This window comes from Saccostrea cucullata, unplaced genomic scaffold (genome assembly GCF_032062105.1).
Source record: "Saccostrea cucullata isolate Sc308-1 unplaced genomic scaffold, CSIRO_AGI_Scuc_v1 ctg583, whole genome shotgun sequence".
Taxonomy (NCBI): domain Eukaryota; kingdom Metazoa; phylum Mollusca; class Bivalvia; order Ostreida; family Ostreidae; genus Saccostrea; species Saccostrea cuccullata.
Window position 1 is genome coordinate 115564 of NW_026919895.1, and position 15402 is coordinate 130965.

At 32.9% G+C, this 15402-nt stretch overlaps 2 protein-coding genes across 2 annotated transcripts; both read left to right on the forward strand.

The window, feature by feature from the left end:
* Window positions 1-7225: 7225 nt before the first annotated feature.
* Window positions 7226-8494, forward strand: LOC134239837 (neuropeptide Y receptor type 2-like). Its single transcript, XM_062721972.1, has one exon. The coding sequence runs from the start codon at window positions 7226-7228 to the stop codon at window positions 8492-8494; it is 1269 nt and encodes a 422-aa protein (XP_062577956.1).
* A 4644-nt stretch (window positions 8495-13138) lies between these two features.
* On the forward strand, window positions 13139-14287 carry LOC134239846 (uncharacterized). The gene has a single exon (XM_062721979.1). It carries the CDS (start codon window positions 13139-13141, stop codon window positions 14285-14287), a length of 1149 nt encoding a protein of 382 aa, XP_062577963.1.
* The last annotated feature ends 1115 nt before the right edge of the window (window positions 14288-15402 follow it).

Sequence of the window (15402 nt, forward strand, 5' to 3'; positions counted from 1 at the left end):
ATTCTGTCTCAAGGTAAAAGGTAATCAAATAATATCCTGTCACAGAGTGAAAAATATCATATATGCTACAAAACTCTCAATTTGTGGTGCTACGCCTTAGTGAAAATATCAATAAATCCTGTTCACAAGTGAAATAAATTTTATATCCAACTTCAAAACATTGTTTATCTTCTAACAATTTAATTTTGTTTATATTCTCGCCTCTCATTGGTTGATTTCCAAAAAGGAACGCAAAACATTTTGTATAATCTGGTTTGGTATGGGGACACACCCCCTTGACGACCAGCTTAATCACTTATCCATGCAATCCCCTCATTTCCACTCCTCGCAATCCACGGAAATTTCAAGATTTAATAACTGTATCTTTAACTTCAAACACTTACTCGATCTTACCTCATGTAAACACACATCATGGCTGCTAGATCTATGTATCAGTTATTACCTCCCCTCGCTTCACTTCACTTCCGTTACTAAGGTTGTATTATTGCGCGGTAAAAAAGCAACACAATTTTACATCAAAAGTTGTTTGATTATTTTAGAATTAAATTATAAGGAATTTTTCTGACCAAATTATCGAGTATAATCTGGTTTGGGTCAGTTTACGCTTTTTTATAATCCGCTTCGCGGAAAATAGTGGACACTTTTTTACAACTTATTAAACAGTTACAGGTAAGCACTAAGAAAAAATAACAACAAATCCAACACAAAAGATATACATGTTATTCATGAACAACGAATTACACACATTGTAATAATTATTCCAACTTTAGAATTTAAATTTGAAAAATACACTTCCAGACGAAATTTCAATTTCATTAGCACCAGCTGGTGCACACACATTAGAATCACTTTCGGCTGCGGTTTTGGCTTTCTTGATAGCTACATCACACTGATTTTCACCGTGAATGATTTTGCTCACTCTTTGCTGTTGTTCTTCATTTGTTCTTTTATACATGACTTCGGTGTCCAGTTTTCTGGTTATTAGCTGCTCATCAATGCCAGCATCGTAAAGGCGTGTTGCGGTGGTTGCTCTGAGGCTATGGTTTGTGTATAAATCCTGCTATTTTACACAGTTTTTCTGTTGAAGAGTGTGTACTCCAACAGTCGGCGTACCAAGTGGAATCTGTGGGGTACCGCAGAGGTCGAATAGAGAGCATTGGTTTTACCATTCAGGCCTTTAAAAGAAAATTGCATATTATAGATAAAGTGTTTTAAATTAGATATATGTTACAGCAATATTTTGGTGGAAATTAACAACAATATACTTGCCTTAAATGCAGATATTTTTCATACGTGAGCACAGGACATCTTAAATTCTTGTTCTAGTATGCTCTGGTAACTTTAGGTTGCAGATTTTTGTGCTGGAGCCCACCGCGATTTGTTTTGGAGACATCCTCTCTATATTCGAGATATCGCAGTCCAGATGCATCCATGGAAAGAGAAATCTGACTGTTTGTCCCAACCCTCAAGTTTGTGTGTTCCTGTCCTGCTCGTAGTGCAAAATGTAGTCCTAGTTGAAACAGTAGAGTATCTAAGAGTTTTTGAGGTGTATCTCTTCCTAAAACTCCCTTGGACCACATTTCATTAACACATTACAAATTTTAAAGCAGAGAGTTCTTTCATCTTTGAATCAAGAATACTGCGCATATCGTGAAATTTATCATCATCCAAAAAGTTTATGAATCTACCTTCATGTCGTAATTTGTGTTGAATTGCACACACAATTTATACAAGCTATTGGGTCTGTAATCCTCTCCAGATTTATTCCTCACTTCAGCTACAAAGAAACTCATTGTTTTGTTGATTTCCTCATCACTCGTTATCATAATATCCTGGTACATAAATGTATCATGGTTTGGTAACATACGCTTTCGTTCATTTTGCCAGTTCGTAAATAGAGTCATTGCCCACTTTGACTTTTGGGATAAACCTTTCTTAACCAAATTATCCAAATCTTCTTGATTGAGCCGTGCAAACCTTTCAATATTTTCTTTTCCTTCTATGTGTGTAAAAATGGAAATACGAAAAAATATCTACTTTGAGGTCAAAATTCGGTTGTTTTTTTGGAAAATCCAAAATATCACTGAGAATGCCAATCAACTTCTCTAAACTTGTTTTGTGTTAAAAACAATCTGAAGAGGACATCCTAACCGCAGGGACATTTTAAGAAGTGGTGGATGTGCATGCTTTTTATACAAAACCAAGGAACTCACCTGTAACTGTCCATTAAGTTAACAATTGAAGTGAATCCTATTCACAGTATTTAAATCAACAAATTTACCTGAGACAGTCTACTAAGAAGACAATGCCAAATTTAATACAAAGGATGTTTACTTCATTGACGTTGCAAGAGAGAAACTTTGCTAAGAGAGTCCATTCTGAACACAATGGAATGAAATGTTTTAAATACAAGCCTCAAACTGTTCTTAGAACTGTAACGGCCCTAATACGTATACGTCGGCATGTAACCTTTACGTAGAACATGCACTTGCGTATCAAACTGTGAGATATAAACCACGTATGCAGCTGTTAAAGGTAAATTGTTGCAAAGGTAAGGCAATTGGACGATTGCAAAAATAAAGTCATCCCGTTTATCATTAAGCTTTGTGGTTAAATTATCACTAACGTATTTTTCTAGTAAAATATCCCGGTGAACTTGAGAATAAGACACCACAGAGTGTACCACAACTGTTTCATATTTGGATGTTTTACTGACTAAAGACGATAAAGGCCAAATGATAACTAATGATAGGCACTAATGGCCAACAAATAAAAAATGAAAACAAGATGATTTCACTTTTCAATCGTCAGCTTTCCTTATTTATGAAGTTATATGATCCCTCTATCAACCGTACATGGTGCATACATCTCCACGTTTATTAGCTTCTAATAGAACAAGATCCGAGTATTATATTTTTTTTAAAGCAAAACGGGCTACTGAGAGGTAATTTGATGTTTCATGGATTTTAACAATCTCATTTGAAGTCGGCATTTCCCAAATTCTATGGGCATTTTAACGTCCTTTTTATTAATTAGAGAAGAGCCTAGCTACATGTATCTTTTGATCGTATTTTGACTTATTTGTCATATATCTTTTAAGGCCTTTGTTTTATACTGAATATTTGTATCTGTCAGACTTCTGTAGTAAATATACAAAAGTGAAATTATAGGTTAAGATTGAAAAGCAGCAGAAACGACCGAAAAAGACCCCAGCCAAAGCGTTAAGTTCATTCATCCTTTACGAGTTCGCATCTTTATTGAAAAAGAAGCTGTCATTTTTGTCATAAAGCCTTGACTTTCATTTGCCGTGTGGAACTATTGAAGGAAGCAATACATATCACGCTATAAGTTAAATAGTGATCTGTGTGTCATGCAGTTATTTAAACAAGGATACATGTACATGTACTTGTTTTCATTTATGTTTCATAAGTATAATGTTTGCAAAACCATGAATAAATCAAGACATTCACATATAACTACTAAAGATACTTTTCCAGAATATACGATATATTTTACTCACAACTCGTAATCTCAGCCAATATTTAAAAATATATATATATATATATATATATATATATATATATATATATATATATATATATATATATATATATATATATATATATATATATATATATATATATATATATTTAAAAATATATATATATTTTTTTTAATTAATGACGTTTACGTGGCAGCATTTTTTTCAAATTAGACTCCTATATTCTTGACTGGATTTCTTAATTTTTATTTGGAAATGGCAGTTTAGAATATGATTTTTTTATCTTGTTAAAGGAAGATATTGTCTGCAAAACTCTAAATATACTCTAGTCGCACAATTTGTGAGAATATTCTTTTTTCATTTTAGTTTAGTCTTCTTCTAACAAAGCCTTTACATCATATCGAACACCTGTTAGCTTTTTAAATACCCGGAGTAAATCTTACATTAGTCTATATGAAGTGAGTTCAACGTATTTTGAATGTAATTAAATAGCGTTTTGTTGTGAAGTTCAACATGCGTAAGGTCAACACCCTTAAGCTTGTTATGTTGCATTTCTATAGAGGAATGGCATTTTGATCAGACGTCCATCGATAATTATTTTCTTCCCCTGCATACCTCAGGTAAGACATTGTTTAGCGCCATTCGAACTATTATAGGGATATTGTGAAAAGTCTTTTAGACAGAAATAGGAAATTTCCTATTTCTAACTTTTAGAAATTAAAATAATGGATAATATTTCGATATAGTAGTTTAATTAATGGGCAGACATTGATTAATTTCACTTGCTTTGCTAATTGCAAATTATTGAAAAACATGTCAATTGATTCAATTCCTTTTCTCGGTAACACAATTATAATTTTATAGGTTGATATATCTTTATGTATTTTAGATCTAGACATGTGTTAATTAATGCTCAACCCAAAAGAATGTGCCTTTGGTATAACAAAAGATTATATAAAAGTATAAAAAGTTTAAAATTATACCCCCGCTTGAAAAGTGGGAGTGTATACAGTGATCGGGATGTCCGCCTGTATGTTACGCTTTGCGGTACCCATCTCTTATCTGCAACTCCTCTTATACCAGTGAGTGAAATTTAATAATACGTTCAAGAAACTAGAGGTACTGTGAGCAATGAGCTCACAAAATGATACCCTCGCCTCCCACATGAATATAATGGGAGTGTCCATGTTTTGTTGTGGGAAACCCAAAATTTGTGTCAGATCAAAAAGTAAAATAAGAGGTGCACAATGGCAATATGTAATAAAGATTCTGTGAAAGTTTCAACAAATTTCATTCAGTGGTATGGGAGGAGTTGCGGATAAGAGATGGGTATCCCAAAGCGTAACAGACAGACGGACGGACGTACAGAAAGACACACGTGTAGACAAACGGACATACCGATTACTATATTACCCTCCCGCTTTCCAAGCAGGGGGTATAAATATGTTACATAGTGCCATTGTGACCTCCTCTTTTACCCTTTGATATGACATATATTTCGGGTCTCTTGTAGCAAAACAAAAACACTGTCATTATTATACCCCCGCTTGAAAAGTGGGAGGGTATATTGTAATCGCGATTTCCGTCTGTCCGTCCGTCCGTCTGTTTGTCCGACCGTCCGTCTGTTACGCTTTATCTCTTATCCGCAACTACTCTTATACTACTGAGTGAAATGTAATGAAACTTTCACAGAATCTTTATTACACATTGCCATTGTGCACCTCCTTTTAACTTTAACGTATTTTATGTTTCCCATAGCAAAACATGGACATTGCCATTATATGTTTACCTATGACGTCACATATAGAAGCTTCTGGATAACATTTAATAGGACGAGTTATTCCTCCAGGGGGTATCAGTTAGCGAGCTCATTGCTCACAGTACCTCTAGTTTTTATAATATTGAAGGGTACCCATTTCTTATCCGCAACTCCTCTTATATCACTGAATAAAATTTAATGATACTTTCAGGGACTCTTCATTATATAATTCCATTGTGCAACTTCTATTTTACTTTTTTATCTGACACTTATTTTTGGTCTCCCAGAGCAAAACATTGACGTTATAATTATATGGGAGGCCAGGTATCATTTGGTGAGCTCAGAGCTCGCTGTACCTTTAGTTTTCATTTGAATGCCTTCGTAATTGAACATTAAGGCTATTTAGTTTTTTGGCCTGTCCGTCTATCTCTCTGTTTAGCTGTACTGTCAAGCTGTTTGTCCGAAAAAAATCACAATGCCCATATTTTTTGTTAGAGCTAGGACTTAATCATACCCCTGCTTGAAAATCGGGAGGGTATATATAGTAACCGTTATGTACGTCCATCCGTCCATCCGTCTGTCTGTTACGCTTTAGGGTACCCTTCTCTTATTCGCAACTCCTCTCATATCACTGAATGAAATTTGATGAAACTTTCACAGAATCTTTATTATATGCAGTAATTTAGTTTAATTAGAAAAAACTGTTTTGTTTTCATAATTATTCAACGGTCACTCATTGTTTATATAACTATTTTTAGACATGGCTACTCGATGCTCCTCGCGAGGATCGGTTAGTTTGACCATTACGCAACTCTTTTGTTTTGAACGCGATGCTCCTTATGAGCTTCGGCCAGAGGGTATATATATGGGGGGAATTTTGGGTCAGGATAGTCACTGTTTCGTTGGGAATTTATTAGTACAGCCACAGTTTTCTTGGGGATTTATTAGTATAGTCACTGTTTTACTTGGGAGTTACATATACATAGACCGTTCAGAAGATAGTGGATTATGTGTAAATATTAATATTGTGATGTGTTTTACGGGTACCTGTTCCTGTAAATAAATTGTGTATAAAACTTACTAATCGTTTTATTTCAAACAAGGAGGAGATTTTAAGACAGAGGAATATTATTTTTCTTGAATAATGGATTAATTTAGCCGTTTACCGCTCGACGGCGCTACATATATATTGTCATTGTGCACCTCTTATTTTACTTTTTGATCTGATACATATTCCCACAACAAAATATGGACACTCCCATTATAATTATATGGGAGGTGGGGGTATCATTTTGTGAGCTCATTGCTCACAGTACCTCTAGTTTCTCTCAGAAATTGTTCTTCATTTGAAAAACTGAAACGTTGGCCGTAACTTTTGAACAGTTTAGGCTAGAGCTTCCATATTTCACAGGATTATTTGTTTGTGAAAATTTTCTTTGGATACCATCAATTTTGATCTCTTGACTTTAAACTTGCAAATGAAAAACTATAAACTTCGCCATCAGCTGCAATACCTGTGCATTTGTGTTTCACAAAAAAAATCTAGAATTTAGTTATGATTAGAAATTATAGGTACTCATCAAAGAAAACAAATAATTTTGTTAATTTTAATTATTTAGACAACTGCAATTATGTATGATATTTTTTTTAAAACTAGAGACGGTTATACTGTGACTTGTTATTCAAGAAATAGTAAACAAATATAAATTTGATAATATGTAAATCTTGCATTGAAATTGACACCCCATGAAAACCATTTTTAGCGGATACATTTACATACTCATTTACATATAATAATAAATGTCTCGTTTATTCTTATGTACACTACAAAAACCCTGCTCTCTACGATCGCAATGAATCGTAAACTTTGTAACCCGATAGCCCCTATGAATAGTGTTTTTACAGACCTTTAACATACATATGTAACATAAACCATTTCTTTATATTTGCAGATTGAGTGAAGTATGAATGTCTCTAACATTGCCCTAAACCAAGCATACGTAGACTTAGTCGAAAGAGAGCGATTCGCCAGACTTCCTTATGGTGTTCTTGTACTAATCTGTTTCGTGATCGGCATCATAGGCAACAGTCACGTGATCCATATTTTCCGGAAAATGGCCCGAAAGAAAACTCCCTCCGAATTAATCATATTTGTTTTGGCGCTGTTCGATTTGGTCACATTGGTGCTGTTTATTGCAAAAGAATATGAAAGAATGAGATATGTCATGAAAAATAACTTTGAAATAGTTTGTAAAATTAGTAACTACTTTGGATTTGCTGCCGGGCTTTCTTCTTCATTATTTGTGTTAGTCTTGGCTATATATAGGCACCAGCGTCTTTACAACCAAGGAACCACACAGACAACTGTTCCAAACATTATAATAAAGTTAGTTGGATGTTGTGTTATTTCGGCACTTCTAAGCATCCCTGTACCTTTAATTGTCGGTTTTCAATCTTTCCAAGTTGAGGGTTTTCAAATAAATAGATGTTGGATTGCAGAGGAGCAATTCTTCGCAAGTCTTCCAAAGGTTTATTTCATATCTTTATTTGTGTTATCTATTGTGGAATGTATAATTATCGGAGTTTGCTATTCAAGAATCGCCAAAATTTTACGTCGCCTAAAGATAGCAATAACAGTTGAAGGAAAGCAAAAGGACTCATGTCAAAGGGAACAAACTGAAACTTCTATAGTGCTAAATACTATTATTGATAATGGCGAGAGTTCTTCGGAAAGGGATCAAAAGTCAGGCAATGACAAACAAGGCACACAAGAGAAAGAAATAAAGGATTCGACTGATGTTAGTACAAGTCAAGGAGTCAAAGATAACAGACAAAAAACAGAAGAAAAGGCTGAAGAGAAGACTAACTCCACTTCTCTAGAAGGAAAAAGGACGCTTTCGACACTTTCGGTTGAAAGTGGTCACGCGGATGAAAAGAACGATGGGATCAGCGGTGATGAAGAGTCAGAATCTAGAAATTTTAGATTTACTCTCACGATTTTCGTGATTTCTATCACAATTATGTTAAGTTATATTCTGTTTTTAAGCCTTTACATTTTTATGGTTTTTAAGAGATCCGACTCTGTTTTCAGAATTATATCTGTTAAAGAGGATGCCTTTTACACGTATGCTACGGATATCGTGGCCGTTAATGCTGTTATTGATCCGTTTGTTTATTTCTTTAGTGATAAAGGGTACTGGGAAATGGTTAAATCTATTTATAAACGAAAGTAAAATTAATAATGTCATTTTGTAGCAGTATAAAAGTAATTTATAAACTAAAGTATATACCCCTGTATCTTCGATTACGGGGGCATAATGATACATTATATATTACTTATATTTACATTTGCTATTGATTTATACGAATACATGAAGTAAGGGAAAGTAAAAATTTCATATTGTAATAAATCTTATTGAAATTTGAAATAAATTATTGTTTCAAACTTTTTATTTTTTTTCATAAATAAATTCATTTTGCTATACTTTTGGCAAAGGAATGTTATTTAGAGGGGTGATTGTTTTATGCCCTCTTAAAATATTTGTATTGTTTATAGATATCGTGAGGCCGATCAATGTTCCTTATTTTCACTTTTACATTTTATAACCAATAAAGTAAAGAAACAGTAAAAATTCTTGAAATTAATTATTACCTGGGTTTACTTTACTGTAAGTCTTGCTTGCTAACATTTGAATAGCATATTTTACAAATTTTATCAGATAAACTAGTTGGATCCAGAATTACTATAACAATTTAAAAACATGACCAAAAGAAAGAAAATTTTGAAGAACAGATGACAAAGTTCATTCTGATTCAATAATCGTGAAGATAATGATAAATTGTAATGCGATTGCATTATTTTCATTTTTTTTTCATAAAAACAGAAGGAAATATTCTTTTTAAAATATAATATCACTTCACTACAATTACTTTTTTTTTTAAATAAAAATTAGAATATGCGCCTGGTAAAAAATAATGTTTATATTTAGCATGTTTAGCGTGATGCGTTAAGACTATATGAAAAAGAGTATTTATATTGCGCTCTATTCTTGAAACAGTTTTATAAGATTTGATGAAAAATCTTATTACACACAGTTAGGAGTGTAAACACACTCAGGAAGATTATGAATTATAATACAAATCTAACCGTGCGTACCGACCTCAAGGTGATAAGGATATTACCTGGTTCTTATACCTGGACAGCTTGCCAAATAAACATGAGAGTTTTTATTTACTAGTATACAAGGTAGATCAATACTTTGTTAGACGACCGAATTTAAAGTTTTCTGTCCGTTGTTGGAAATATTTTAAGATTCGTGCGTGTACTAATTTTTGAGGATTAATTTAAATGAAGGTAAAGTGTTTTTGTTTTCCAGTATAACCCTGGCCCTATATACATGTATATTCTATTTACTAAGGCTGCCATTCATGTCTCTTATTTCATTTTTTATATATCTGGCTGCAAAATTGTTCCCGTCTACAATGAATGTGCATTGTATACATTACGTCGGTATCAAATGAATGGTTCAATACAAACCTCTGGAAAAAGAATTTATTCCTAATTAAATACAGGAAAGGATTGATTCAAAAATACGTTTGATGCATTTTGAGTAAATGAAACCAGAAAATAAATGTTAGACAGACGAGAAAATCCATTATTAGAATTTTATTATTTCCATTTATTTTTATTCTTTAGAAATACATGTTGATATCGATTTTAGATATTTTTCAAATGGTCAATGTGAACAGAACATTTAACACTTTGAGAAAAAGGATTCGGATTTTTTGAATGACCCTTAAATCTGCAAGGACAAGTAATTTATTTTTAGTAAATGTTTCGCGTACAATCGCTATGTATTTTATGTAATATTCATTTATAATATAAAAAATATATATCTACATGTTTATTTAGAATACTAAGTAAACATGCTTACACAATGTACAATTAAGTTGCAGATCACGTTTGTTTATAATTTCAAGAGACTTACTTACTACAATCCATTTTTTAAGTGTTTCAAACATTTGTAATTTCAGTACACGGTATTCGCGAAATGCTAAATGTGTGAGACCTGATGCATGTTCGTTTTTATGCATACTTTGTATCCACTACGTTCATATTGAATACCGAGACCTTTTTTATTATTTTATTCTAGGACCTTCAACTTACTTGTTCGTCAAAGGTAATTAACGAAATCAATGACTCTTATTTCGTTCAGTGGTGATTCCTGCCGGAAACGGGGTGTGGAGTGTCGTAACTCTCCTTTTTTGAGAGGGGCCTCAAAGGTTAATATCTATAGCAAATGAAAAATGCCTTAAAGGAAACAGGGTTTCACTTCAAGATTATGCATATGATGGAACTCGGCTAGATCTTCACCCTAAACCCCTAAAAATCGTTAATTTGTATTTTCCCTGTTCGTTTGTGTGCTTGTGGTTGTGTTTCTTTTTGTACATTTTTATTCCTTATGGTACATATACTAGTATTAGTTTTTTTTATATTTTAAAAAGAGGTCAACGGGCCTTGGAAGTCACCTATGTATCATGTAACAACTTTTTAACAATTGAATTTAGTTCTTGTTTTAAACCAGAGGCCAAAAATTACTCAATTTTGAAAGAGGCACTTGCTTATCTTAACTACACATTTAGCATGCTTACTTTGGTTACGTAATACGCAGAGGCGGAACAGAAAAACAAAGAAAAGATGCATTTCCACTATATAATCGGAATGCAAACCCATAGGATTTTTTAAAAGAAGAAATGCATTTCACTTTATATTCAACATAGCCTCAACCTAGCACCAGAACCCCTGCCCCTTAGGCTATGATTTCACAATTTTATTAGAGAGCTCAATGCTTTTTCCAATCATGCCAATATTTTGAATGCATGAAGTCAAGAAGTAAAGAAGAGTTTGAATAATGCATTAATTCTCGTGGGTTTTTGCCCCACCTCTCAGTCCCAAGGGGACAGAGACCATGAAATTCTAATTGTGTTCCCCCTCACCCGTAGATGTTATATGATAAAATTGGTTGATATTGGTTGAACGCTTTTAGAGAAGTTGAAATTGTTAACGAACGACGAACAATGCTTGCATGGCGATGGACAAAAATGAATAGCAAATAATGGGTCACCTGCGGGACTGAGGTGACTTAAAATCTTCATTATACTTCAATACCCATTCATATAATGCAAAAATCTCTCATTAAAATGAAAAAAACATCTATCACAGGAAAAAAATGCCACAATGAAATACCCATAGCATATAATAAAATAAACGCTTTATGATGATGTAGTGCCTATACACCCATTCTCAATATAAGGGCTCAAATAATGTCGCCTCATTTTCATTTAAAAGAAATACCACTGATGTAATTTTTAAATCAACAGTATAAATAGTCATATAACAATGAAGAGAGAATTCATATAATTATCGATCTGAAAGGGTATTTAAGGAGTTCCAAATTCAAATATAGTAGCCTATTTGAAATGTACACAAATTGTCGCCGAGGCAAATATTATTCTGAATCCCCTCTGTGTAATATATAGTTTTGATTCTCAAGTAAAAATTATCTGATTAGTTAAACCTTGTATCATATATATTTCTTTTCATAACAATAAATACATTTTCTTTGTGATAATAAATTATTTTTATTGTGCAATGTCCCTGTCGCTTAATTCTATTTCAACCACATTACAAGCAAACACAAAGATTATACACCTGATAGTTTTGTTCTCCTTTATTTATTGATGGGCTAAATTTGAAATTTCAAAGGATTAATTACTACTTATTAGATAATGTAACATGAAATTGAACAATTTGAGCAACTTTTATAAATATGTTTACGGAATGAAAGACATTTTCAATCGTAGAGATAAGAAAAAATGTACGTTACCTATATTCTGGGTCCATTAAGAATATATATTAAGTAGAAAATATGAGACGACTCTGAATAAGCAACCCCTTGTATCCTGTAAAATGGCAAAGACGTTTTGCTTAACACAATTAAAAATTATTTTTTACATGAAAAGTGATCATTTGAAATGTACGTGACTGAAATGTACGTTACCATGAAATTCGAATTAAGTGAATCTCGCACGAATTTTCATGTATTCTCATACTTTCACACACTCGAATGTGTACACAAAGGAAAGTTTCAAAGGTTGGAGGTCGGCTAAATCCCAAAATTAATGAAAAGAAACGTTTCTGTTGAGGAAAAAATTATATTAATGTCAATTATATGTAATATAAAAATTTATAAAGATTTTTTCCTTTAAATTACTTTGTAAAACTTTGATCGTCCATTGTGACCCCGCTTGATATCATGTTCAGTTTTTGTTTCCATGTCCTCATTATTAGCGTAACACAAATAAATGTTCATTGTCTCAACACAGTGATCATGCAGTTAGAATACAATTCTCAATCTAAAAAAAAAAATTCTTCATTTTTCTGAATCGGATATTTTTTCGTTTACACAGTTGGTCTGGCAATGCATGATTTAAAAGTATGTATATAAATTAAATAAAAATGTGTAGATTATTATTCATATATTTTTTTTATTTTTTAACAGTTGAAAGAGTCATAAGATTCACTTCATATGGGATCATTAATAAGCACAGAGTATAAGATACGGAATTGCTATGGTTGTCAACGGGAGACGGTATTCTACTGCAAAACCTGCAAGAATGAAATGTGTAAACATTGTAAAGAAAAACATTGTATAGACCTAGATACAACATATCACGACGTGGTCATTTATATTGAGAAGCATGAAAATTCTCCAAAATTTAAGAAGCGACCTTCAAAAAAGATATATAAAAGGTTTTGCCATCAATGTGCATTCCCCACTAGCAAAAGGTGTAGAAAGCATGAAAAACATGAAATTATGAATCTCCGAGTAGTAGGAAATGAACGTCGGCAAAAGCACAAGGATTTTATAAACAACGTCAGAAGCAATTCTCTTTACAAAAGCAGTATAGTTTTGTCTCACCTCAAAACTGCTAGTAATCGTTGCAGCTCAGAACTTTTAAAGCATAAAACTATTGGTCGTAGAGTACAAGTTTTACTGGAGAATACAATTATCCAAAAATGCGAAAAAGGAGTCAGCAGCATTAATTCATTGTTAAAACAACAGAGGAAAGAAATAAGCAAATATCTTGCTTCCATGCATAACTGCGAAAAGAAATTTGAACAATCGGCATACAGACCGGTAGAATTCCTAGTATATCTAAAGAAAACTGGAGTCCCTATAATGAAAGACATTCCCAAATTTGTACGATTCGATCACTATTACTTAGATAGGAAATGCAACATAAAAGAGAACATTCAGGCTTTGTGTGAGTTTCCCATCAGAGAATTAGGAACAATTCAATTTGGAAGTCAGTTTTTGTTGAAACTGATGCCCATAGCAGTATTGAAAAATTCAATCAAATTAGAATATATTTCAAATGCTTATCACATTTGCTGTGTGACATCGGAAATGATCACTGTAAGTGATGAAGACAAGATCTTTTTGGTACACACTACAAATCAAACACAGCATCTTTTCACAATTAAGAACAAAGATGATAGAGGCGTGCATACAGTCAACGGTGTTGGGGAACTGATTTACATGGACAAGAATTTCAACATTAAATCATTTTCTGCAGTAGAACTTAAAACAAAAACTCTAGTCAAGAAAATAGAACCTTGGAGGCCACGTTGTATCTACTGCAACCCATCTACAGGAGAACTACTTGTCGGGATGAAGAGAATTCAAACAATGTCAAACCAATCTACCACAAAATGGACAGGAAAGGTGAACAGGTATAACAGCAAAGGTCAACGAGTCCAGACCATCCCTCGCATGACCAACAAAAATAGTCAAGTAGATTATAGGACTCCTTTCTGCATCACAGAGAACTGCAATAGGGACATTATTGTGTCCGACATTGATCTAGGTGCAGTAGTGGTGGTCAACCATTTGGGACAAAATCGATTTTCCTTCAAATTAAGGTCACAGGTCAGATTTGCAACTTTCACCAAGGGGAGTTAAAATTGTACAGATGCATTGTCACATATTCTAATATGTGATAACAATACTAATACAATACAGATGATTGATAGGGATGGCAATTTCCTGTCTTTTCTACTTAGAAAAGAACAACTAACAGGTCATCCACACAGCCTAAGCATTGACAAGAAAACGCATTTCCTTTGGATAGGATCATTGGAAACCGACGAACTGCGTTCTTATAAATACTTGGACAGATATGACTATTCAAAGTGTTAGTTTTGTTGTTTTACTTTTTTTAATGCATTTAAGTGTTCGTAAAATTGTAAAAAGAGTATAAAAAAAAGGAAAGGAAATATCTGTACATCATTCTTGTAAAACATTTTGATAATATCGTAGTAAACGCCGTGAAGGGACATGAGGATTTCCAAAAAGTGTAAAAGTAAAACGAAATTTCGAATCATACAATTTTTTTTCGAACTAACAATCTGATACAACGAATTACCAATTCGTTCTCACAGAATATCAATCCGTTCCCTCAAATTACACAAACCGTTATCTCGGATTGTCATTTATTTTCTCCGATTAAATAATTTGTTCCCTCGGAATGTAAATCGTTCCAATGAATTAATTACTTATAATCTGCACATCTAAGATATGACAATATATGTTTATTGAATATGGAGTAGTATATACCCTAGATCATATTACGGTCCAAAATGAAAAATTACATATTTTTTAAATCTTAGATTTTAGACTTAAGTCTTAATTTTTGTATTTTAGAACAATTGAAATCCCTGGTAAAATTAAACATTTTTTTAAATAAATTTATCAATATTGACTTAATTTCAGAAGTATACAGAACGAATAAATAAAAAAATATGGAATGCATTAATACAAAGGAATGGATTTTCCAAGCTGTTATACATGTATATGCAATTGCATGAAATCTGGAAAAAAGATGGATGGGCTAAATCATGAGAATGCTCCCGAGTTTTCGTGTATTTTAAGAGTAAAACCAGGCACAATAATAGTGATATTGGTTAGTTATGATGCAAAGTATGACATTATTAATACTAATCATATCATACTTTCAATGAGGGGGGCCCAGAGGGCGAAGCCCCGGAAGCTCTTGGGTTCAATGTCACAATATGTCG